General features: G+C 40.4%; 1 protein-coding gene and 1 pseudogene across 1 annotated transcript; one reads left to right on the top strand and one right to left on the bottom strand.

Annotated features, from left to right (window-relative positions):
* The first annotated feature begins 2,082 nt into the window (after nt 1–2,082).
* On the top strand, nt 2,083–6,616 carry LOC133756612 (histone-binding protein RBBP4-like; annotated as a pseudogene).
* Nucleotides 6,617–7,357: 741 nt separating this feature from the next.
* Nucleotides 7,358–24,482, bottom strand: LOC133756613 (renin receptor-like). The gene is given in 5 exon segments (XM_062187236.1): nt 7,358–8,064; nt 8,066–8,269; nt 8,271–8,478; nt 19,741–20,081; nt 24,367–24,482. Coding segments are annotated over 5 exon segments (1,542 nt in total). The 3' UTR covers nt 7,358–7,391.
* Nucleotides 24,483–24,857: the final 375 nt, after the last annotated feature.

Raw genomic sequence — 24,857 nt, forward strand, 5'->3', positions numbered from 1 at the left:
TGGCCATTGTTACTAGTGCTGCAATAAACATGGGAGTGAAGACATTTCTTCAAGATACTGATTTAATGGTAGTTTTATTTTTAGTTTTCTTTAAGATCCTCCGCCCATCATTTCTCTCAGTGCTATGATAATCTCTTCTCATGCCCTCATGGTTCATAGGTTTCAGCTGAGAAGTCTGTAGTCAGGTGGATTGGCACCCCTTCAGGTGTCACTTGTTTCTGTTCTCTCATAACTTTGAGGAGCTCTCTCTTTATCTTTAACTTGATTATAATATATAATATATATATATTATATATTATATATAATATATAATTATAATATATAATATAGCTTGATTATAATATGTATTGGAGTAGATTTAGTTGGGTTGAATCTGAATGATTACCTTTGATCTTCCAATACCTGCATAGTTGTATCTTCCTCGATGGTTGGAAATTTTTCTGTTATATCTCCTTGAATATGTGTTCATCTCCTCTGATATTACTGAGTCTCTCCTGATAGTTGCTCTTTCATGCAGTCCTTATGTTGTCATAATCTTTCTTAATTCCTCTTGATTCTTTTTTCTCTTTTTTTCTCTTAGTATATTTTCAAGTCACCTACCTTTTAGTGTACAAACTCATTTCTGTTTGATCTATTCTGCTATTAATGCCTATCACAGTTTTAATTTTGTTTACTGTAGTTTTCAGTTGAGGAATTTGTTCGATTTTTAATTATTCTCATCTTTAGTCAAACCTGTTAGAGTGTTAAATGGTATTCTCCTGAAGTACATTGTGTTTACTTAAACAAGCTATTTTAAATTTGTCATCTGAGCACTTGACAATGTCAGATCTGATGTTATTGGTGTCTTACACCTTATTTTGTTCATTAGGTGGAGTCATGGTTCCCTGAGAGATCTCAATGTTTATTGGCATATAACTTCATCTGTACACTGATAGATCAGTTGTTTTTTTCTGTTCTTCGTAGTTTGGCTTTGAAGTGTCAATCTGTTTATCTCCTCTGAGCCTGTGGACACTTCTGTCACATCAGCTCTAGGTGATGCTCTAAGTGGACATTTGCTGCAAGTCCAATACCAGTACTCTGTCACTGCCTCACTGATGCCCTGAGGTCAGATTTGTCTGAAATCTATACTTGGTGTGCCACTCAGAATGAACCAGGGAGGCATCCAAAAATGGGTAGTCTATTACTACAAGCCTTTCCTTGGGACCTGGAAAGGTCAAGACAGTCAGTTCAGTGGTCACCAACACTGCAAGGCTAGCTCACACCTGAAGCCTACAGTCACCCAGACTAGCACAGCATGCGAGTAGAACCAAAAACCATATTGCCTGTGCTCTGTCTGTGGCCGAGATGTTCTAACAGCCTGAAGCCACTGCAGTTAGCCACAAATGATGATGGCTAGAATATAAATCCAATCAACAGAGGCCTTAGGACTTCACTTGACACTGGTGGAGGTCCAGAAGCTCTTTCCAGTGGAACTGTCTTGGTGATGGAGACCATTAGCATTTTGCCCAGTTCTGGATTTTACCAGCCTGGCTGCCACTGAATATTTTTTTAAAAGATCTATTTATTTATTTGAAAGACACAATTACACAGAGAGAGGGAGATGTAGAGAGAGACAGAGAGTGAGTGAGAGAGAGGGAGAGAGAGAGACAAAAATTTAAATGGCCACAGTAGCTGGGGCTGGGGTAAGCTGATGCCAGGAGCTTCATCTGAGTCTCTAACATGGGTGTAGGGACTTAAGTACTTGGACAATCCTCTGCTAATTTTCCCAGGCCATCATAAGGGATCTGGATTGGAAATGGAGCATCCAGAACTCGAACCAGCACCCATGTTGGATGCCAGTGTGCTGCAGGCAATGGCTTAACCCTTTTTACCACATTACTGGCCCCTATCACTGAATTGCAAGACACAGTCCTGTTGTTCCTTGATTTCTGCCCAAGGATGTGGGGGATGATAAAGGCAGCCTCCTACCCACTCTAGATAGTGCTAAACTGAGACACACCTTGATCTCACAGCCTCTAAGCCCTGCACAATCTTTGGGATGGGTGCTGGGCCCACATGAGACTGGTGGTGATACATGCCAAAATGAGTATGTCCCATCAGAGCACAAATCTTGGTCTGATGCTGGGGTAGGTTGAGGCTTTGTCTGCAACCATCAGCTTAGGGATGGGAACATTAGTAACTTCTCAAAGTGGGTTTTATAATTCTGGCCCTGAATACCAATACACAGTCCTATGGCTCCTTGCTGTCTGCCCAAGGATGGGGTAGCACTGAATCAGGCAACCCCAAGGCCACCCAGACTGGTACTAAGTTAAGTCACAATGTTCTCACAATAACTAGGACTGACACAATCGCAGGGATGCATGCCAAGGTAGTGGTGATACACACAGAAACAAATCAGTCCTACTGAGACACACATGCAGGGACAACTTTAGAAGCTCCTTTTGTGAGCACTGCCCTAGGAGTAGAGAACTTTGGGCTTTATCAAGCACTGGATCTAACAGCTGTGGTCTAGTGCTGAGCTCTAAGACAAGGTCCTAAATTCTCTTTCCTATCCTTTTCCCCAGCAGCTTGAGTTTTGCACCACTGTCTGCCAGAGGTTAGGGGGAAGAGTAGTAGAGACAACTCCTTACCTAGCTAAGGAGGGCCCAATATCTTAGTCTTTTTCACTTTCTTCAATGCATCTTTTTTTTTTTAAAGATTCACTTATTTATTTGAAAGTCAGAGTTACACAGAGAAAGAAGGAGAAGCAGAGAGAGAGAGAGAGAGAGAGAGAGAGAGAGAGGTCTTCCATCCACTAGTTTACTCCCCAGTTGGCTGCAATGGCCAGAGCTGCACCGATCTGAAGTCAGGAGCCAGGAGCTTCCTCTGGGTCTTCCCACATGGGTGCAGGGGCCCAAGGGCTTGGGTTATCTTCCACTGCTCTCCCAGGCCATAGCAGAGAGCTGGATTGGAAATGGAACAGCTGGGACTCAAATTGGCACCCATATGGGATACAGGCTCTGCAGGCAGCAGCTTAACTGCTATGCCACAGTGCAGCCCTCTCAATGCATCTTTTATTTTGTTATATAATAACCAGGCACTTAAGTCTCTCACCAGGTTTCTGTAGTTCTTGTGAAGGTAATTTAATGTGTGAATTGTTTAAATTTTTGTCTCTGTGAGATGATTCCTGGAGAATCTTACTGTTATTTTGCCAGAAGCCCTAACCCCTTCTTAATGAAAGTTAAGAACATTTGTTATGAGCCAAGAGGAAGTTGTTTTCCTGAAATCTGGTAGTATGCAGCTATGCATGAACATTCCAGAGTTTCTAATATGACAAAATATTGATTTTCCTAATACTTGCACAGCTTGTCTCTTGAAACTCTAGAAAACTTGGTGGAAAATGTATTGATGCTAAGGATTAAGTGACTGAATTAAAGCTTTTATGATTCTCTACATATTTTTTTGTCTTTTTCTATCCTTAGTTTAAGAAGAGAAAAGGGTGAGAAGAGAGGAAATTGGGTAGCCAGGACAACATTCTAGCTTGAGTCACAATATATAAAAAAATGACAAGGCTGATCCATAGGTGATACATATTCATACACTGCATTGTACGTGTGCTAAAGTCCTAGGACATAAGTGCCACAGTAGTTCTCTAATCACCTGAGTATAAGACTACAACTCTGTAGCTGCTCTGACCATCTGCACCCTGGAATGAAGTGCCACTATAGATGCTGTGGGCTACACTAAATACAGTGCCAAGAGAAATTCCTTCTTGTGGAGGAAAAGAGAAAAGAAGGACCCCACAGCCTTTATTGCTGAGCACCACAACAGTCTACATTGCCATTGCTGCTGTCACCAACACCCAGTAGCCTTGATTGCCAAGGCTTCCATAAACATCACTGATGATGATTATAGCTGACAAAGTTGCATCAATGAACACCCCTGAAAACAAAGCTACTGTACACCACCCAACTGGTACCCTCACAATAAACTTCAGGTGAAAGATTTTTCCAACAAATGGCAGTCTATAAAGTCTGAAAGATCTGACTAATCCATTAAACTTACACACAGTAATGCAAGTCCACAAGAAAGCAAGGAAACATGATACCACCAAAAGGACACAATTCTCCAGTAATTGACTCCCCCCTCCAATGAGGATCTACACTTTTCTTGAGAAGAAATTTAAAATAATTATTTTTAAGGAAGATCATTGAAATACAAGAGAATACAGATGGACAACCAAGTGAAATCAGGAAAATATGCTAAGAAGACGATTTTAAAGAGTTGGAGGCTGTCGTTGTGTCATACAGTGTTGGCCACTGCCTATGAGGCTGGCATCACATATGGGCACAGGTTTGGATCCCAACTGTTCCTGGGAAGGCAGAAGAAGACGACCCCAGTGCTTGGGCATCTGCACTCATATGAGTGACTTGGATAAGGATCCTGGTTTTGGCCTGACCCAGCCCTGGAAGAGTGGACCAACAGATAGAGGATCTCTCTCTCTCTCTCTCTCTCTCTCTCCTGCTCTTCTTTCTTCCTCTCTCTGTAGTTCTGACTTTCAAATAAATAAATAAATAAATCTTTTTATAGAAAAGGAAACAAATCATGAAGCCAACGAATGCAGTAAATTAAATGGAAAATGCAATAGAGAACTTCAATGGCAGACTTGATCAAGCAGAAGAAAGAATTTGCAAGCTTAAAGATAGGTCTTTTGAAATTATCTGAAAAAAGAATTTAAAAAGTGCATATAGTCTATGGAACTTTTGGGACATGATTAAACAAAACGATATATACATTATGGTAGTTCAATGAAATAATAGGCAGTGGAGAAAAGGGCAAAAAGCTTATTTAATAATAATAATAAAAAAAACTACTGCTAAAATCTTCCCAGATATCAGGAGGACATGAATATCCAGATTCATAGAGATAAAAAGTCCCCAAATATGTTCAGTCCAAAGAGATATGCACCAAGACACTGTGTACTCAAACTATCAAAAATCAAAAAATGAGAAATTGTTTAAAGTACTAACAGAGAAGCGACATGTCACACACAAGGGACTTTCCATATATCTATTAGTGGTTTTCTTAGCAAAGCTCTTAGAGGCCAGGAGAGAACAAGATGATATATTCCAAATGCTGAAAGAAAAAATAAGCCAATACTATTATATTTAGCAAAGCTATCCTTCAGAAATAAAGGCTTTCTCAGGCAAACAAAAGCTAAAGTTTATTGCTACCAGACCTATAATAAATGTTAAAAGTATATGAAATTGCAGATATGAAATTGCACTAATTGCTAACATGACGACATATCAAAATACAAAATTCTCCATGAAAGGTTAATATGAAATAAAATTCAGAATATTCCAATACTATAATGTAATCATAAATAAAATAACTCTGGTTAAGGATGTAACAATTATATATGCATCAAACATAACATATTTAACAGATCTGAAAGGATACACAGCAACACAATAATAATAGGGAACTTTAGTACTTCACTCCCAAGAATGAGCAGGTCATCCAGACAGAAAATAAATTTTAAAAAAATGTAGACTTGGCTAGCACCATGGCTCACTAGGCTAATCCTTTGCCTACGGCACCGGCATCCCGGGTTCTAGTCCCAGTTGGTGTGCCGGATTCTGTCCCAGTTGCTCCTCTTCCAGTCCAGCTCTCTGCCGTGGCCTAGGAAGGCAGTGGAGGATGGCCCAGGTCCTTGGACCCTGCACCTGCATGGGAGACCAGGAGGAAGCACCTGGCTCCTGGCTTCAGATCAGCACTGTGTGCCGGCCGTAGCAGCCATTTGGGGAGTGAACCAACGGAAGGAAGACCTTTCTCTCTGTTCTCTCTCTCACTGTCTAACTCTGCCTGTCAAAAAAAAAAAATGCAGACTTGAACCTGTGTATTTTAGAACTAATGAACCTAACAATCCATTTTCCAACAGCAGCATAGTAGACTTTTATCTCAAGCATCCACACCTTCTGCCTGTAGGACATCAGAGCCATCCCAAAAGAAGGAAAAGTAGTGGATGTGAAGAGCAGCTTTATGGGACATACAGCAGAGATGTTTTCTGGCATCTTCTCCATGAATCTCTCTTTGGGTCAATTGCTGGTGATCAGAAACTTATTATTTTGGATTCTCAAACAATACTTCCCAGCCAAGCCACTCAGTAGATGTTCACACTGCTGAAGTGAACTGCCTTTCAATTCACATAGTGAGTTCATTCTTGCCACAGGATCAGCTGACAAAACTGTTGCCTTGTGGGATTTGAGAAATCTGAAACTTAAGTTGCATTACTTTGAATCACATAAAGATGAAATATTCCAGGTTCAATGGTCACCTCACACAGACTATTTTGGATTCCAGTGGTACTGACTGCCAATTGAATGTCTGTGATTTAAGTAAAATTGGAGAGGAACAGTCCCCAGAAGATGTAGATGATGGGCCACCAGGGTTGTTGTTTATTCATGGTGGTCACACTGCTACGATATCTGACTATTCCTAGACTCCCAATGAATCTTGTGTGATTTGTTCAGTGTCTGAGGACAATATCATGCAAGTGTGGGAAATGGCAGGGAACATTGACAATGATGAAGATCCTGAAGGAAGTGTGGATCCAGAAGGACAAGGATCCTAGATATATCTTCACTTCATATTTCCCTGCATAGACCAGTCTCCTCTTGGATTTTTTGGTTAAATCAAAGCCAAAACATTTTAGATTCATGCCTCAAGATATTTCCCAAAGATATGTTTCTGTGTGTATCATTACAAGCATCTATACCCCACAAAGCTAGTCTCTCCATAGATCAATGCAGGAGTTTCAATATCTATATTAGACCAAATGGACCACAAACTTGCTGGAGTTAGAATCCAGCTACCCTGTCCATCAGACAGTTCCAGAACAAAGCGACTACATAAGCACATCCATGTTTTAGGGCTGCACTAAGTTAGAGTGCTTTTCTGTTTCAGAGATGTTTGCATCAAATTAAGACTTTTACAAGAGGTTCATCAATACAGTAGCCCAGACTTTATTTTCTCCTATCTTATGTGAGGAGGTTAAGTGTTGGTAAGTTTCTCTAATAAATTCAGTGCATTTCTCCAACATAAGTAACACAGGCTATCCTAAGTGTTTCACATTTCATTCAGTGCATATTTCCAACTTTATTAAGTGGAATGAAATTATATTAAATGACTATATTGTAATATTCGAGCATATTATGTAATCTATGTCACAATTCAGTTCATATCAATACTATAATTCACTCTAAAAAAGGCATCACAGGCACAGACAAAATAGAGAACAAAAAATTTTTTATAAATTTATACTGTCTACTTTAAACCACACTAAAAGATACATTTTAATAAAACTGCCAATTTCTAAACTCCTTTTCTAAGCCTGACATAAGGAAAATTCAATCCTTTCGAATCTTCTGGTTTGTCATCCTGTAAATGATGCTATCGTATCCGGGATCCATGTTCCAGATGTTGTAAGAGGTGACAATCACTGCCAAGGCCGAGGCAATCATTATCCAGAGTACCATGTTGAAAACCACGGAGTACTCAAAGTTATATGCAAGGTTGTAGGGAGTTGTTGGGTTCTCTTGTCTGGTCTCAAGGATAGTCCTTGTGTTCCTCACGAGGGATGGGTCAAATGATTTGACAGTCACTAACTCTACCACGGCGTTCCCACCATAAAGATTGTACATGTCATCTGCAAACTTCTGCAGGGCGTCCACTAGGATCCTAGAAGCATTCTGGAACTGCTCAGACTCTTCCCCGTAGCGCTTCCCAATTTCATCCAAACCTGCCAGCTCCAGTGAATACAGATCTGGAGAGTGATCCTTGGCTAGATGCTTATGTCGTGACAGCAAACTTGACATGTCCTGTAATACTTGCAGTTCAGAAAGAAAGAGCAGGTCAACTTCATTGTTCCTGCTCAGAGAATTGAGGGGAAGGGAATTGAGAACAGAGTTTTCCTGGAACAGGCGATTACGAAGCTGCCATAAAGTGACCGAGAGATCTTCAAACACGGAGTTTGCCTTTCCCACCATATACACTCTTTCTTCACTGGGGGCCAACTGCAAAAGTTTCTTTGGAAAAAAAGGAGTGAATGGAATTTGCAACACTGTCAAGACTAAAAGGAACTGCATTCTCCAATGGGTATGAAATGACACTGCCGGGAGACAGAGCCAGTTTGTCCACTCCCTTCACCATCACCATGACAGTGGCCTGAGGCCGGTGGAACAGGTTACCCACTGCCAGTCCTGGCCAGGAAAGGTCTTCTTTTACAGAAGCCCATGGACAGTGCAGCCACATCTGGGATTCGCTTTCCTGGTATCGGCCAGTTGCCATTTCGGAAAACAACAGACCTTGGTGATCTTAAGATGCTAAACTCATTGCCCAGGACACCTCTGCGTGAAGGGGTGACGCGCTCCGGCTCGTTCTGACTCCCAGAGCCAGTCCCTTCGTCGCCCCCACGGGGCCAGCTGCCTCCTTCTCCTGAGAGTAGATTTTAGGTATTCTTACTGCACACATAAAAAAGGTGGAAGATTATGGGAGGCAACAAATATGTTACTTTGTTTGACTGCAGTAACCATATAATGACATATAAGTGTATCAAAATATCATGTTATATACCTTAATATACACTAAAATAAGATAAATTTAAAATTTTATATAAAAATCTTTATAGAAGAAGTAAAGATATTTCTTGATGAAAGAGAACAATGGATTGGTCATCAGTGGATTGAGAAAAAGGAAATTCTACAGAGTTTTTCGACATGGAAAAAAATAATCCATTAGAGACACAAACTTTACAAAAAGTAGAAAGTTCCATGGAAATGTGTGTAAATAACATAAAAAACAAATATTGATTTGTAAAAAAATAATAATACCTTTTAGGAAGTCACTGAACATAGCAATAAAATCCATTAAAATAATAAGATAGAAGAAATAAGAAGGTTAATGAAATTAAGGTTTTTTTTTTTTTTTTGACAGGCAGAGTTAGATATATATAGAGAGAGACAGAGAGAAAGGTCTTCCCTTTTCTGTTGGTTCACTCCCCAAGTGGCCACTATGGCTGGTGTGCTGCGGCCAGTGTGCTGCGCCGATCCGAAGCCAGGAGCCAGGTGCTTCCTCCTGGTCTCCCATGTGAATGCAGGGTCCAAGCACTTGGGCCATCCTCCACTGCCTTCCCAGGCCACAGCAGAGAGCTAGACTGGGAGAGGAGCAACCAGGACAGAATCTGGTGCCCCGACCAGGACTAGAACCTGGGGTGCTGGCGCCGCAGGCAGAGAATTAGCCAAGTGAGCTGTGGCACTGGCCGAAATTAAGGTTTTCTGAGGTTCTAGGACCGTTTGGGAAGTGGCAAGAATATTAAATGTTAAATTATTTTAGATTCTCAATAAGTTAAGACTGTCTATTGCAATCCCTTTTTTGTGGAAAAAAGTTTATTTATAAGCCAGAATGATAGAGAGGGAGGGAGAAAGGGAGGGAGACAGAGAGAGAGAGAGAGAGAGAGAGAGAGAGAGAGAGAGGAGAGGGAGAGAGACTTCATTCACTAGTTCACTCCCCAAATAGCCACAATAGGCACAACTGTTCCAAACCAAAATAAGGATCCCAGAACTCCATCTAGATTTCCTACTTGGGTGGCAGGGGTCTATGTATTCAGGTCATCATCTTCTGCTTTCCCAGGCACATTAGATGGGAGCTGGTTCAAAAGTGGAGCATCTGGGACTCCAACTGGGATGCTGGCATTGTTGAGTGGCAGCTTAACCTGCTGCAGCATAGCGCTGGCCCCTGACTACTGTAATCTCTAAAGAAATCAAACTAACAATCAGTGAATGAAGACATAATTAATCCAAGGAGTCTTCAAAAACTGCATGGAAAATACATTCTATGGAAAAACTGAGTTTCAAAAATTTTTGGGACCAAAGTCAATTTAACTTTTAATTCTGTTTTCCAACTTTTTAAAGCTCACTTGTATAAACCCAAATTTATGAATAATTACATTAAATTTCAATGGTCTTAAACCTACAATTACATTTATGTCAGAAAACAATAAGAAGAAATAAATCAAGCTAGCAGTAAAAATTCATGATACAGTAAGCAAATGCATACTAATGAAAAATGACAAAGCCAAAATCTATCTGAAAAAAACTCCAATAATTACTAGATCTATTGTAAAACTAAGGGAAAAGAAATGGAAGAAATAATTTATCAATATCAGCAAAGAGGGGACACTGCAGATCTTATATATATGAAATATGTGTAGATATTGATATTATGAAAAATTTTGTGCCAATATATTGAGAGTCAGGTAAAAAAGACAAAATACCCCTCCTAAAATAATTTGTACTGACACCAAAAACTTAGAAAATCTGAATATTTGCTTTCATTAAATTAATTGGCTGTGTAATTCTTCCCACAAAATGTATTTAGTTTAGAAACTAAATTTTTTTAGTTTAGAAAATAATTTTTTCCAAACAATAAATAATATGAAATTTATACAACTTCATCTGGAGAAAGAAATAAGGGAAGACTTCACTAACCCTACTTGCTTTTAAAACTTTTTCTTTATATTTTCATTTATTTATACAGGAGAGAGAGATTTTCCGTCCTCTAGTTCTTTCTCCAAATGTCCACAAAACCAGGGTATGATCAGAACAGAGCCAGCAACACAGTCTGGGTCTTCCATGTAGGCAGAAGGGACCCAACTAAATGAATCCTCGCCTACTGCCTCCCATGGTATACATTATCAGGAAGCTGGTATTGTGAGCAAAGTCAGGACCCAAAGTACAGCACATCAGTATAGTATGTAGGAATCTCAAATGGTGTCTTAACCACTCCATCAAAGACTTGCCCACTACCAGGTCTGCCTCACTTAGATGCCAAAACTAACACAATATATTACAAGAAAGAGAAAGTATTGACATATATCTCTCATGAACATAGATGTAAAAATCCCAACAAAATATTAGCAAATTGATTCCAAAATACTAGAATATGTGTTAAGAATAAGTTGGATTTGTTCTAGGAGTTCAAATTTGCCAATAATTTTAATTTACTCCATTAACAGAATAAAAGAGAAAAACGCATGATGTCAATAGTTAAAGAAAAAGCATTTGCTAAAATCCAGCAACCATGTGTGATTTTTAAAAAAATCAAACACAAAATATCAAAAACCAAAAAATTTACCCACCTAAGAATTGAGAACTTTATTTATTTATATGCTAAGTGAGTATCTACTAAAACCAATAGTGAATTATGAGATTAAAATGATCCCATGAGATTAAAAATTTGGAAAACATGCATTGTATTTTTAAGTCTAAGAGCTGTATTGTACAGTATAATGAAATTAATTAATCACCACATGTGGTATGCATGAAAAATGCTCAAAAAGTGGTTGTTAAATGTTTCCACTGCAAAAATAGAAGCTATGTGAAGTAACACATATTTTAATTACCTAGTTTAAACTGTTCCACTATATATGTTCTAGCTATATATCATCTATCTAGCTATAATCTAGAGATGATAAATACAATTTTACTTGTGAACTTATAATGCATCTTTTTTTCTTCTTTTACTATCTGCTTTTTTTTCCTGTTAATGTGATGTTAATATAGACAGAACATTCTTGCTTTCTTGCTTTCCCTTTCTCTCTTTTTCTCTCTCTTTTCATATTAGAGTTAGCATATTTTAACTTTAAGGTAGTCTGAGATCATTTAAACAATAGCAATACAACATTCTTAACCATTGGCTTGGCAAAGATATAAAACATAGTTTGACAAAACTATATTTACAGCAATACTGACACAGGTATTTCTTTCTTTTATGTTTTTGTTTTTTAAGTTTAGCTTCCACTTATAAGTTAGAACATGCCATATTTGTCTGTGTCCAGTCTATTTCATTCAATATATCCTTAGATACATTGTTTCTTAATTACATTTTTTAAAAATTATTTATTTGCAAAGCAGAACCACATAGAGAAAGGGAGAGGTAGAGAGACAAAGAAGTCCTCCATCTATGGGTTCACTCCCCAAATGGCCCCAGTGACTGGGATGGATCAGGCCAAAGCCAGGAACCAAAGTTTCATCTACATCTCCAGTGGGCGGCAGAGGACCAGGTACCTTTCATACTCTGTTGCTTTCCCAGGTGCATTAGCAGGGAATCAAAAGTGAAACAGCAGGGACTAAAACTAGTGCTCACACAGGATGCTGGCATACCAGGCCCAGTGGCCTAAACTGCTGCACCATTAATCTGGCCCCAATTTCACTTTCATGCATTTTTTGAAGTACCCTCAAATTGAGCTATCCCCTGAGATTGAAAGCAAAAGAATGCCTCCCACAATTGCTTTAACATTGTACTGGAGATCCTTGCTAGTGCAGTGGAAGAAGAAAAAATGTAAATATATAAAAATAGCAAAGAAGAAAAATAGTTATCATTATTTGCAGATAGCATTATTGCATTGTGAAGTTCAAAATTAGCTATAATTATATAAATAACCATAGTAACTGAATTTACCAAAGTATTATTACAGAAAAATTCTGCTCCTATAAATTAATCATAAATTATTAGAATATAAAATATAACAGAACTAAAATGCATCACATAGAGACAGCCATGGGTTTCAGTGTGCTCCAGCATAAAGTTTGCCTTTCTGGGGACAGCACTGTGGTGTAGTGAGCTAGGCCTTTGCCTGCAGTGCTGACATCCCACATGGGCACCAGTTCTGGTCCTGCAGCTCCTCTTCTGATCCAGCTCTCTACTACAGCCTGGGAGGGCAGTAGAAGATGGCCCAGGTACTTGCCCCTGTATCTGCGTGGGAGACCTGGAGGAGTCTCCTGGCTCTTGGATTCAGATTGGCCCATTTCTGGCTATTGCAGCCATTTGGGGATTGAAACAGCAGATAGAGGATCTTTCTCTCTGTCTGTAACTCTACTTCTCAAATAGATAAATAAAAATCTTTTAAAAAAATTTAAATTTTGCCTTTCTAACATATCCACTCATCCCTGTAGCCATCATATTCTGACACCCTCTGTAATCTCATTGAACAGTCCCTGGCCTGTGGAGGCTCAAACTTTGGTGTTTCATTTATGCCACCCAACAATCACTGTGAAAACACATCTGCCCATTTCACAATCCCAATTCCATAACTTTTATCTCATTCCTAACTTTATCCCATGTTTTATTATTCATAAAGCTTAACTTTCGGTTTTTGTTTTATTTTCAAATTGCATTACCCATTACAATATATCTTCAGCTGAAAGTACAGAAGCAATGTTATTATTTGTTAAGGTTTTATGGAGTTCATTTGGCTTGTTAGGAATGTGAATTAGAGCTGTTTTTTGTTTGTTTGTTTGTTTTTGATAGGCAGAGTTAGACAGTGAGAGAGAGAGACAGAGAGAAAGGTCTTCCTTCTGTTGGTTCACCCCCCAAATGGCTGCTACAGCCAGTGCACTGTGCTGATCTGAAGCTAGGAGCCAGGTGTTTCCTCCTGGTCTCCCACGCAGGTGCAGGCCCCAAACACTTGGGCCATCCTCCACTGCCTTCCCAGGCCATAGCAGAGAGCTGGACTGGAAGAGGAGCAACCGGGACAGAATCCGGCGCCCCAACTGGGACTAGACCCCGGGGTGCCGGCGCCGCAGGCAGAGGATTAGCCTAGTGAGCTGCAGCACCGGCCAGAGCTGGTTCTTGCTTCAAGATCAGGCAAGACTTGAAGAAGAGTTGCCTATTAGAAGACAGTCAAATCTGTGTAACATCTATTATATATAAATAACATAAATATTGCTTCTTGCTTACAATAGCTCAATATCTCAATACCACTGAAATAATGAAAGTGACCTTCGTGGTAAAAAATGATGCATAAAACTCATATATGACTTTCTCTCAAAAACTCAACTGAAACAACAGCAAACAGATTGACAATGCCTTAAAAAATGGAAGGGAGAAAAAACAACAGTAAGGATTAGAAACTGGAATGCATCGCTTCTCGGACTTTTGGCTAAGATAAAGTGTAGAAAATGGAACACAAATAGAAAACTTAGCAGAATCCACAGGGAGCCAAAACCTAAGCCAGAAAAGGGAGAAGCTGAGGATCAACCCAAGATATACGATGGACTGCAGCATTAGAGCTTTAGGTACAGCTGGCAACAGGAGGACTGGTTGTAGATCCCTGAATTCCTCCCACTCCCCGTACATCCTGGATTTTAGCTTCTTTCCACAGAAAGCAGAAGATTCAAAAAAAAAAAAAAAAGAGGGTGCTAGATTTGTGACAATGCACTGAGCTCAAAATAGGGGGTTCAACTGATCACCGTATCCACCAGTCTCTGCCCCCACTCAGCTCACACAAGCCTCAGCCCTGTGTATGCCTTCCTGCTGGTATACACAGCCAAAAGGTCATCTCTGGGAGCCACGCCCGCTCATGGGAAGAAACAAAAGCTGATCTTGCTCCAAGGAGGCCCACTTTGACAAGCTGTATCCAAGTACATGGAGCCTCTGCCCTTGCATATGAGCCAACAGGAAACTCAGAATCTGAAAAACACATTCAATGTAAATGACAGAAAGCAAAACAAGCAACATGGAGAAGAATGAGGTTAGTGAAAATAAAAGTTAGAGGCTAGAGACATCAAGGGAAAACAAAACTTCCTCTCAAAAACAATGATAACAACCTAAGAAAAAACCAGGATATTTAAAAAATACTATTTAAAAGAACATTCAAGGGGGCCGGCACCATGGCTCACTTGGTTGATCCTCCGCCTGTGGCTCTGGCATCCCATATGGGCACCAGATTCTGTCCTGGTTGCTCCTCTTCCAGTCCAGCTCTCTGCTGTGGCCCGGGAAGGCAGTGGAGGATGGCCCAGGTGCTTGGGCCCTGCACCCGCATGGGAGACCGGGAGGAAGCACCTGGCTCCTGGCTTCGGATTGGTGCATTTCCGCCCGTAGTGGCCATTTGGGGAGTGAACCAACGGAAGGAAGACCTTTCTCTCTGTCTCTCTCTCACTGTCTATAACTCTACTTGTCAAATAAATATTAAAAAAAAAATTAAAAAAGAACATTTAAAATACAAAGATGTAGAGTTCTTAGGAATCAGATTGTGACAGTAGAAATTGAAAGTCTCAATGGACACTTAATAGGTGAGTTCAAGCAGCTGAGAAAGTAGAGAGAAAAAATGTGAGAAAATTAGAGGACCATACAGTAGATTCAAAAATCTTTAGAAACAAGAGTTCTATAAAAAGAGTACAGAAGAAACTAGCTTTTAAAATGTCTCAGACTAAACGACAGGAGTTTCATAAAGGAAAGGACCCTGCGTGACCAGCCTCATAAACAGACCCACCCTGAGACCCATCATCGAGAATCTGCTCGGTAATGTGGACTGTAATATGTTAGATCCACCTGAAGATGATTTCATTTAGCAGCTCCTACCATAATGTGCCAAGAATTAATATAGGTGCTGTGGTGCTCCAAAAACAGACAAAAGATGTAATTTTATACTCAAAGAAGTTCATGTTCTAGAAAAAGGGCTAACAGAGAAGGAAACCAGGAGAGCTTGGTAACAATCAGATAGGAGGGGGTAGTATTGGGAGGACAGGTTTCGTCAAGGTTTTACAACAGATTACCAGCTCCAGCTCCAGCTACAAATACAGCAAGCAGAATGGGAATCTTGGGAAACCACTGGGGTGAAGCTACATGATTCAGAGACTCAGATGATATCAGAGATGATTCCCTTCCCATAGCTCAGCCCTGCCTTCTCTGTATGATGTGATGGTCTCATTTGGCAGGCAGGGTCTCTTGACAAAGGGGAAAAGATGATTGAGGGTCTGTGAGCTTGTATTCTTACAGCTTATAATTCACAAGGAGGAGAGACCCTCTATGTTCAGAGGAGAATGTGATCAGTCCTGCTTCATGCCTCTAACTCATTTTGCTCATAAAGGGGTTCATCTGATTGGCTAGTCAATTCAAGGGCGCAACCTTGTAATGAAGGGATGTCATTGACAGTCCCACTTGAACAACTTGGAGAGAGGAAGCTGGGTCCTGCAAAGAAAGGTGCTGCTGGGCAAGCAATTTAAGTATGCTAGGGAAGAAGCCATGAGGCTGTAGACAATAGAGAGGCTAAAAATGAGAGTAATGGCAGTGGGTGCTTTTCACCAAGAGTTCCATACAGCTTCTGCTGAAGCATCTCCTTGGTATTTCAGTGTAACTCCACAGTGGTTTTAACCAGTTCCCCCACCTTGTCAGTCTTAGAAATTCCACTCTCTCTTACATTTCTCTTTCTGATTGCAACTGCTCCAACCAGCAATGTGGATAGCGAAGAATGGATAAACAGTCACCATGTGGTGACATACTGTTGTATAACTGAAAATAATAGTCTTTTCTTAGCTTGTGCTCCAAAAATGTTTAGTTGATTAGAAAAGTATTTATTACCCATTCTATGCCCAGGAGGGCACCAGACACTGAGAATACAAAAAAAGAGCAAGGAACTGTTTCTGTCTTTGAAGATCTTGAAATTTAGGGGGGTGGTAAAAATAAAAAAAAAAAACCAACTAGAGATGAATTCCAAGCAATTCATAATGTGTTGCTAGTGCAGCCTATAATGAGGTTTTGTAAGGGCTTCAGTTAGCTGGGAATGGAAAAATGTTGGGCTTTGTAGCGAGCTGATTTGCCTAATGCTGCCTTGTACCCGTGCCCAGCCTTGGGTCATCTGCTGAAGTTATGCAGTATTTAAACATGCTCCTAGAATATTTCACTTTTGTAGTAGATATTACACATCCACAGCATATATCCAATTCATCTATATATCTTGCTTCCCTTTCCCTTTCTGAATTTCCACATTGAGGGCCCATCAAGAGAAGGAGAGATCATTTGTGCCATGTGTTTCTATATAGTCTCCTGCACAGACGTTAAGATTGGGACAGTAGTTAGACTTACCAGGTTCTAACCCTGGCTTCAGATGCATGATTCTGGAGAATCTAGACAATTCGTTTCCCCATTTGTGAAATGAAGGTAATAATACTATCTATGCCTAAGGTTGAAATAAATATTCATTTTGTAAATATACATACTTAAAACTGGCCTGGCTAATAGGAGACACTGGATGGTAGCTAGTGTTATTAATTTTTCTAGTTCTTTCAAAAACATGATGATTCTCTGTCCTTTTGAATGACGATAGATTTTTGTGTTCTGTCCTTCCTTATTTTATAATATCTCCACCATTTATTTAGTAGACTTTTATTTACCATAAACCATATTCTAACCATGCACTGGGGAATCAAAAATACAATCTCCTGTGGGTCACTCCTTATACATCCCCATGACCACCACTCTCAAATCTGGATCATTGCAGGTGAACTTTCCTAAAATCTATCTCAAATGAAACCATTCAACTCAAGTTTCTACCCTGTTCTTGATGACCACTAGTTTGAGCTGGAACTCTGGTCCATGAATTTCTCCTTACAGATTCCTCTCTTCTTTGATTACAGCTCTGCTCTAATCCAGTCTCCTGGCTATCGCATTTCTTTTCATCTTGTGCCTTTCTCCTCAATTAGATTCTAAAATTCTTTAATAGAAAATCACAGGTTTTATGCTGGGTTTGGGCACTATAAAACAATTGGGTCCAGTATTATGAAACACTAGGTTAAGCTTTTGCTTGTGATTACAGCTTCCTATATGAGTGTCAGTTTGAGTTCTAGCTGCTCCACTTCTGATACAGCTCTCTGCTAATACACCCAGGAAAGCACTGGAATATGTCTTGGTACTTGGTCACCTGCCACCCCTGTGGGAGACCCTGATGAAGTTCCAGGCTCCTGGCTTTGGCTTGGCCAGGACTTGGCTGTTGTAATTATTTGGGGAGTGAACCAACAGATGGAAGATCTCTTTCTATATTTCCTCCCTTCTCTCTGTCACTTTGACTTACAAATAACTTTCATTAATTTAATTTATTAATTAATTAATTTAATTGATTTAATTTAATGAATATAAATTTCCAGTGTACAGCTTATGGATTACAATGGCTCCCCCCCCCCCATAACTTACCTCCCACCCGCAACCCTCCCCTTTCCCGCTCCCTCTCCCCTTCCATTCACATCAAGATTCATTTTCAATTCTCTTTATATACAGAAGATCAGTTTAGTATATATTAAGTAAAGATTTCAACAGTTTGCCCCCACATAGCTACACAAAGTGAAAAAATACTGTTGGAGTACTAGTTATAGCATTAAATAACAGTGTACAGCACATTAAAGACAGAGATCCTACATGATATTTTTTTAAAAATTAATTAATTTTCTATGCAATTTCCAATTTAACACCAGGTTTCTTTTTTTTTCATTTTCAATTATCTTTATATACAGAAGATCTTTATATACAGAAGATGCAATTGGAGACTATTATACTTAGTTAAAAAGCCAGTCCCCAAAAGAAAAATATCATGTTTTCTTTTATTTGTGCTCAATAACATATACAGTAAAAAATTGCTATCCATATGAGTTAAATTGACACCTTGAGATTTTTTTTAAGATTTTATTTATTTATTTGAGAGACAGAGTTACAGACAGTGAGCAAGAGAGACAGAGAGAAAGATTTTTCAGCTACTGGTTCACTCCCAAAATGGCCACAGCCAGGAGCCAGGAGCTTCTTCCGGGTCTCCAACATGGGTGCAGGGGCCCAAGGAATTCAGCCATCCTCCACTGCTTTCCCAGGCCACAGCAGAGAGCTGATCAGAAGAGGAGCAGCTGGGATACTAACCAGCGCCCATAAGAGATGCTGGTGCTGCAGGGGAGGATTAGCCCACTGCGCCACAGCGCCGGCCCTGACACCTTGAATTTTGATTGTTGCTTATTGTCCTTGTCTAAACTTCTGAGAAACAATGGTCTTTCTACTTGTTGAATTCTTTACTCAAGCGGAAGATTAAATTTGTGATCATAAAGTAAATTGAAAGTATATCATGGCAAAAATTAAAAGAAAAACAACAAAAAAGGGAGGAGCGAGAATGGGAAGTATTATTATGTTCTTAAAACTGGATATATGGGCCAGTGCCACGGCTCAATAAGCTAATCCTCTGCGTGCGACGCTTGCACCCCGGGTTCTAGTCCCAGTCGGGGCACCGGATTCTGTCCTGGTTGCTCCTCTTCCAGTGCAGCTCTCTGTTATGGCCCAGGAGTGCAGTGGAGGATGGCCCAAGTGCTTGGGCCCTGCACCCGCAAGGGAGACCAGGAGAAACACCTGGCTCCTGGCTATGGATCGGCACTGTGCTCCGGCTGCAGCATGCTGGCCGCCGCGGCCATTGAAGGGTGAACCAACGGAAAAAGGAAAACCTTTCTCTCTGTCTTTCTCTCTCACTGTCCACTCTGCCTGTCAAAAAAAATAAAGTAACAAAAAAATAAAAACAGTATATGAATTACATGAATCTATTTCCTTTATATAAATAAATAGATAAATGAATAAAGGAATAAAAATAAAATATTGTCATTTAGCTTATTTGTCTGATACTCAGTTACTTCATCTGTAAAAGGGAAAATGAGCTGGGAATATGTAGTAAGTATCAGTTCCCTTCCTTTCTTTGTGCCTTCTCCTATACCCACTATATTGCTGAGTGAACAGCAAGTGCATTAGCCAAACACAGAAGGTGAGTACAATTATGTAAGAAAAAATTTATCTGGAAGTTGCTTCCTTTACTACAGCATCTCATTGAGGCTATGGGAAATGAAGAAGAAAGCTTCCCTCTGATTAAAATCACAGCCCCAGCTTAACACTTTGGCAACTTACTTTGTACAGCTACCTGGACAAGAGCTGGGGTCTGATTTTCCTCTCCATTATTCTGTAATTTTTGTTTATGATGTCTCGGACTCATTTGCCATGCAGTCAGAACATCAGCAGCAGCTCCAGAGGTTATCCAAAAGGCTTGCTTTTCTTTTGTATAACCAGGGCTCCATGCTGCTGTGCAGATTGCCTGGCAGGAGGGATGTGGCGTGTGAAGGTATGAATCTTCTGATGGAGAACAAGGAGCTGCCCAGCTCCCCCCAGGCCTACAGAGTGGACCTCTGTGGCCAGAATGGATTTGATGCAGCAGCTCAGTGGTGAGTTGTGCAACTACTGAGCAAAAGGATCTGTTTAGATTATTAATGACCAAGTCTCAGCAGATTCAAAGACTTGGTTCCCAGGAGCAACCCCAGAAGAGTTCGGGAATTTTTTTTTTTTTTTTTTGACAGGCAGAGTGGACAGTGAGAGAGAGACAGAGAGAAAGGTCTTCCTTTTTGCCGTTGGTTCACCCTCCAATGGCCTCCGCGGTAGCGCGCTGTGGCCAGCGCACTGCGCTGATCCGATGGCAGGAGCCAGGTGCTTCTCTTGGTCTCCCATGGGGTGCAGGGCCCAAGCACTTGGGCCATCCTCCACTGCACTCCCTGGCCACAGCAGAGAGCTGGCCTGGAAGAGGGGCAACCGGGACAGGATCGGTGCCCCGACCGGGACTAGAACCCGGTGTGCCGGTGCCGCAAGGCGGAGGATTAGCCTAGTGAGCCACGGCGCCGGCCGAGTTCGGGAATTTTAATCATGAGTTATTACGGTGTTGAGCTTAGAAAATCCATCTAGAAATTTTTGAAGGCTTGTTTGAGGCAGTAATGCTAGGAATACATAAAAATACACACAAAGGCACACATATTTACGTAAGCTCAAAAGCAAGATATAAAGCTAAAGGTGGCAACTGTTTGGATCAAATTATTCAACAATGTGTTTAAAATAAGCACAATGAATTTTAGTATACATTGATGTTAAATTATTTTTCACAGTTTATGTAACAATATTGATGGGAAGTATTATTAAATAACAATATGACACAGATTAAAATCAATGGGCTACTGATTCTTGTGTTAGCCTTACTTGAAGTTACTGAGAATGAATGAGACAATTTCTGGAGTTTTATTCTAGATTTGTTATTCTGTGAAAGAAGCCTCAGGGGCCGGCTCTGTGGCCTAGTGGGTAAAGCCGCTGACTGCAGTGCCTGCATCCCATATGGGCTCCGGTTTGAGACCCAGCTGCTCCAAGTCTGATCCAGCTCTCTGCTATTGTCTGGGAAAGCAGTATAAGATGGCCCAAGTCCTTGGGCCCCTGCACCCACCCATATGGGAGACGAGGAAGAAACTTGGCTCCTGGCTTCAGATTGGCGCAGCTTCAGCCATCTGGGGAGTAAACCAGAGGATGGAAGACCTCTCTCTCTCTCTGCCTCTTCTCTCTATGTATAACTCTGACTTTCAAGTAAATAAATAAATCTGAAAGAAAGAAAGGAAGGAAGGAAGGAAGGAAGGAAGGGAGGAAGGAAGGGAGGAAGGAAGGAAGGATGGAATGATGGAAGGAAGGAAGGAAGGAAGAAGCTTCTTGTTTTAACATAACCTCAATCCAGGGTTATTTAAATCACAATGGGAGAATACATAAGCTTTCCTTCATTTCTGTTATTTTTTTCTCCGTTTCCTTTCTTCCTCCCCTCCCCTCCTCCTCTTCCCTCTCCTCTCCTCCTCTCCCCTCCCCTCCTCTCCCTTTCCCTTCCCTTTCCTTCTCATCATTTCCCCTTCCTTCTTTCATGCCCTGAACTCTGCTGAAGGCATGCTTGGCTGAGTTGCAAGGATGATGGGTCAGGTTGTGTGACTGGCAAGCTTGCACAGTCATTTTGCATGATGCAAAGGCAGATGAGGAAATGCAGTGGGCTCTGGAAAACAACAATTGAAACCTTCTATCCTGGCTAGTGTTTGGGGGGGTGAGAATGTGTTTTCTTTAGGAGTTCTCGATACTGTGATTATTATTGTAGTTATTAGTTTTTAAGTAATCATGTATAACCTGTGGTTGCCTATACTTTTGTAAACACCATAACTTCTTATTCCTTGTTTTTTAGTGTTTAAACTTCCATGTTACAAAACCCTGTTTTTTAGAACTGCACATTGTTTATGATTACATCACTGTTGATAATAAAAGCTGAGAATAACTGAACATCAGGGCTTCTGCCTTTGCCTTTAGTCTTTGACAGAGAGCCCCCTGGTTTCCCCACACTGAAGTCCTTAATCTGAGTCTGTTCCTTTATTGTATGCCATGCATCCCTCTCTCAGGTCAACCTGACATCCTGCCCTACTAGACACAGTCCTTCCTCCCTTCCTCCCTTCCTCCCTCCCTCCCTCCCTCTCTTCCTTCCTCCCTCCCTTCCTCACTCACTCCCTCCCTCCCTCCCTCCCTCCCTTCCTTCCTTCCTTCCTTTTTTCCTTCCTTCCTTGCTTCCTTCCTCTCTCTCTCTCTCTCTCTCTCTTTCTCTCACTCTCTCTCTCTCTCCCCTTCTTCTTTTTGTTGGTAATTGAAGATAAATCTACTTTCTTATAAAAGGACGTTCATAAGTAAATGATAGGAAGATAACAATGAGTGATGAAGGCAGGTGCTAGAGGAGCTTGGACAATAGGATATCCTTTTCAAAAGGATACAAAGCAACTACATTAAATAATATATCATTTAGGCATATATGTGATTAAAATTACATTCTAAAAAACAAGTGGATGATAGATAAAGACAAACTTCAGGATAGAACTTCTGTGTGTTGGAGGCAAGGAAACTGGATCCCAGAGGCTGATCTCAGTTACTGGCAATGTTCTAGTGTTTGTATCAGGCACCATGCTTACATAAGCTCATAATGCTAATAAATAAATAAATAAATAAATAACATGTTTTGTGATAAGACTATTATAAACTAGTAGTGATAATGTGTCTTGACCAGCCCAATATTATACATGTGAAGCTCATTAAAGAAATAAAATAAAAAAACAACAATTTTTTAAAAAGAAAATTTTGGAGGAAAGAACAGGGAATACACTTTTTAAAATGGTTTTAGAAACATATGCAAAGTTAGATACATACATTTCTATCACTAGCTCTAAAATTATATCAGTTAGGCAGGTGATAATTTTCTCCAAAGGCAACCAATCCTGGTACCATAGACTATGGTGGGTGGGGGTGGAGGAGTGGGAGGAGGAAGGAACTGGGAGAGAGAAGAGGAGGATAAATCAAGAAAGAAATGAAGTCCATCTGTATAGATAGGAAAGTGTCAAGAATAAGGCAGGAATTGGAAAATCTATTGTCTGACAATGACCTCATTGGCAAGACCATTATATTCATTGAGCATCTATTATGCTAGGTGTAAGTTATGACAGCACCCCTTATAGCCTGCAGGTAAAATGACTAGCAGATTCTCAGCTTTAAAGGGAGCATTACCTTTACCCATCTGAAAAAGAAATTAGAGAAGAGTGATAAGATCAGGCTCCAAGTCAAGGATACCAGCACAAAAACTCTGGACAACAGTGTGGAAAATGATTCAATTTCCCATAGTAAAACCACCACCTGTTCCACTTCATGGTCACAGATCTTACTCTCCTATACTCTGGAAGCTGAGAACTCTCAGCAGTAAGGATGATAGAAAGTGCTTTAAATCTGCACTTTCCTCTTCTTTTCTACTCATTTAACTCATATCATAAGGTAGCTGCTGTGCGCAAGGCAAACAGCCACTGAATTAAAAATTGAGCCAGATTTTTTTTTTCCTGGAGAAGACAGTTGTCTAAAGTAGTTTTAAATTTGAGCCTGTCTTATTTCATTCCACTCAGTCGAGGCATACCCCTTGTGGACATTTAGGTTTGCTTTTGATTTGTGATGCTCTGCTAGGAGCATATGTCCTTGCCACTTGTGGGCACCCTTCCCCTTTGTTTTATAATATATATCACTTAGGAGAGGGCCTGAAGGACATTTGTAACCATCACGTTTCTTTTCATATGCAGCATCTTTATGGGGATTGCAATCTGCTTTGCAATAAAACATACTTTCTGGTATTTATAATTGACTTCTTTAGCCTGAACACCAACTCCAGTAATTAGACTGAAACCATGGCATGATTGATTTACAAGAGTGGATGGCAGCTCTTAGATCAGCACGTTCTAGGGAACCTTCCATGAAATAATTTTCCTGCAAACTGCCATCACATTATGGTTTGTGAAAAGGAATGTCTATAGATGCTCTCTTACACACTCCTTACTTTTGTTCATTCATGGTAATGAGGACCAGGCAGACAGCCCTGTAATTCCTAGTGGAGCATCAAGTTAAATCCTGGTGGCCTAGGAATAATGGTAGCCTCTGGGTCAATTTACCCAAGGGCCAGTTAGGCATTTGTCAGTAGGACTTTGCACATTTTTCCTTAGGCGGGAGTTTAGAATGGAAGGTACCTGCTGAATAAATCCTCCATTTTCATTGGCCTCAAATGATACCAGAACTCTGAAGTGCACCCCAAGAAACACCTTGACCCTGGAGGCAGTCTAGATTGTCTGCTCTGTGGATAGATACTACCAGCACTGGCATTCAGCTCTGAAGGTTTCCTACCTGCTTCCCATTCCTACAGCCTTCTTATGGATTAAGTCAGAGTCGCTGACGAAGGAGGCTCTGATGGAGTTGAAGGAGTAGCTGACCAGATAGAGAACTTGTTGTGTGAATTTCATCTAAGCAGTGGAAGCACAGCAAGCAGTAGAGGCAGGCCATTCCAAAGGGACAAGGCTTCTGATGGTACCTGTGTGGTTTTGTAGAAAAGTATTTTCTTGTCGCTTGGTCTTGCTTCTTATTTTGTAGTACATCTATTACATTATCATGGTTCACGATAATGAGGCTAGCATACATATTTAAGGATTATTATTTTTGTTTCCTTTTGAAAAACCATTAAAAGGAGATTGCACCCCAATGTGGGTTAAGGCTAGAAAAAATCACCTAGAAGACTGAGTAAAGAGATTGAATCTGGGGACGAATAACATGCCAATAGATGGTTTGAGGTTTCAAATGAAAATTAGGGGAAGCACTTTTTTGAGTGAAAGCTTGTGGGA

Source organism: Lepus europaeus, chromosome 3 (assembly GCF_033115175.1).
Source record: "Lepus europaeus isolate LE1 chromosome 3, mLepTim1.pri, whole genome shotgun sequence".
NCBI lineage: Eukaryota > Metazoa > Chordata > Mammalia > Lagomorpha > Leporidae > Lepus > Lepus europaeus.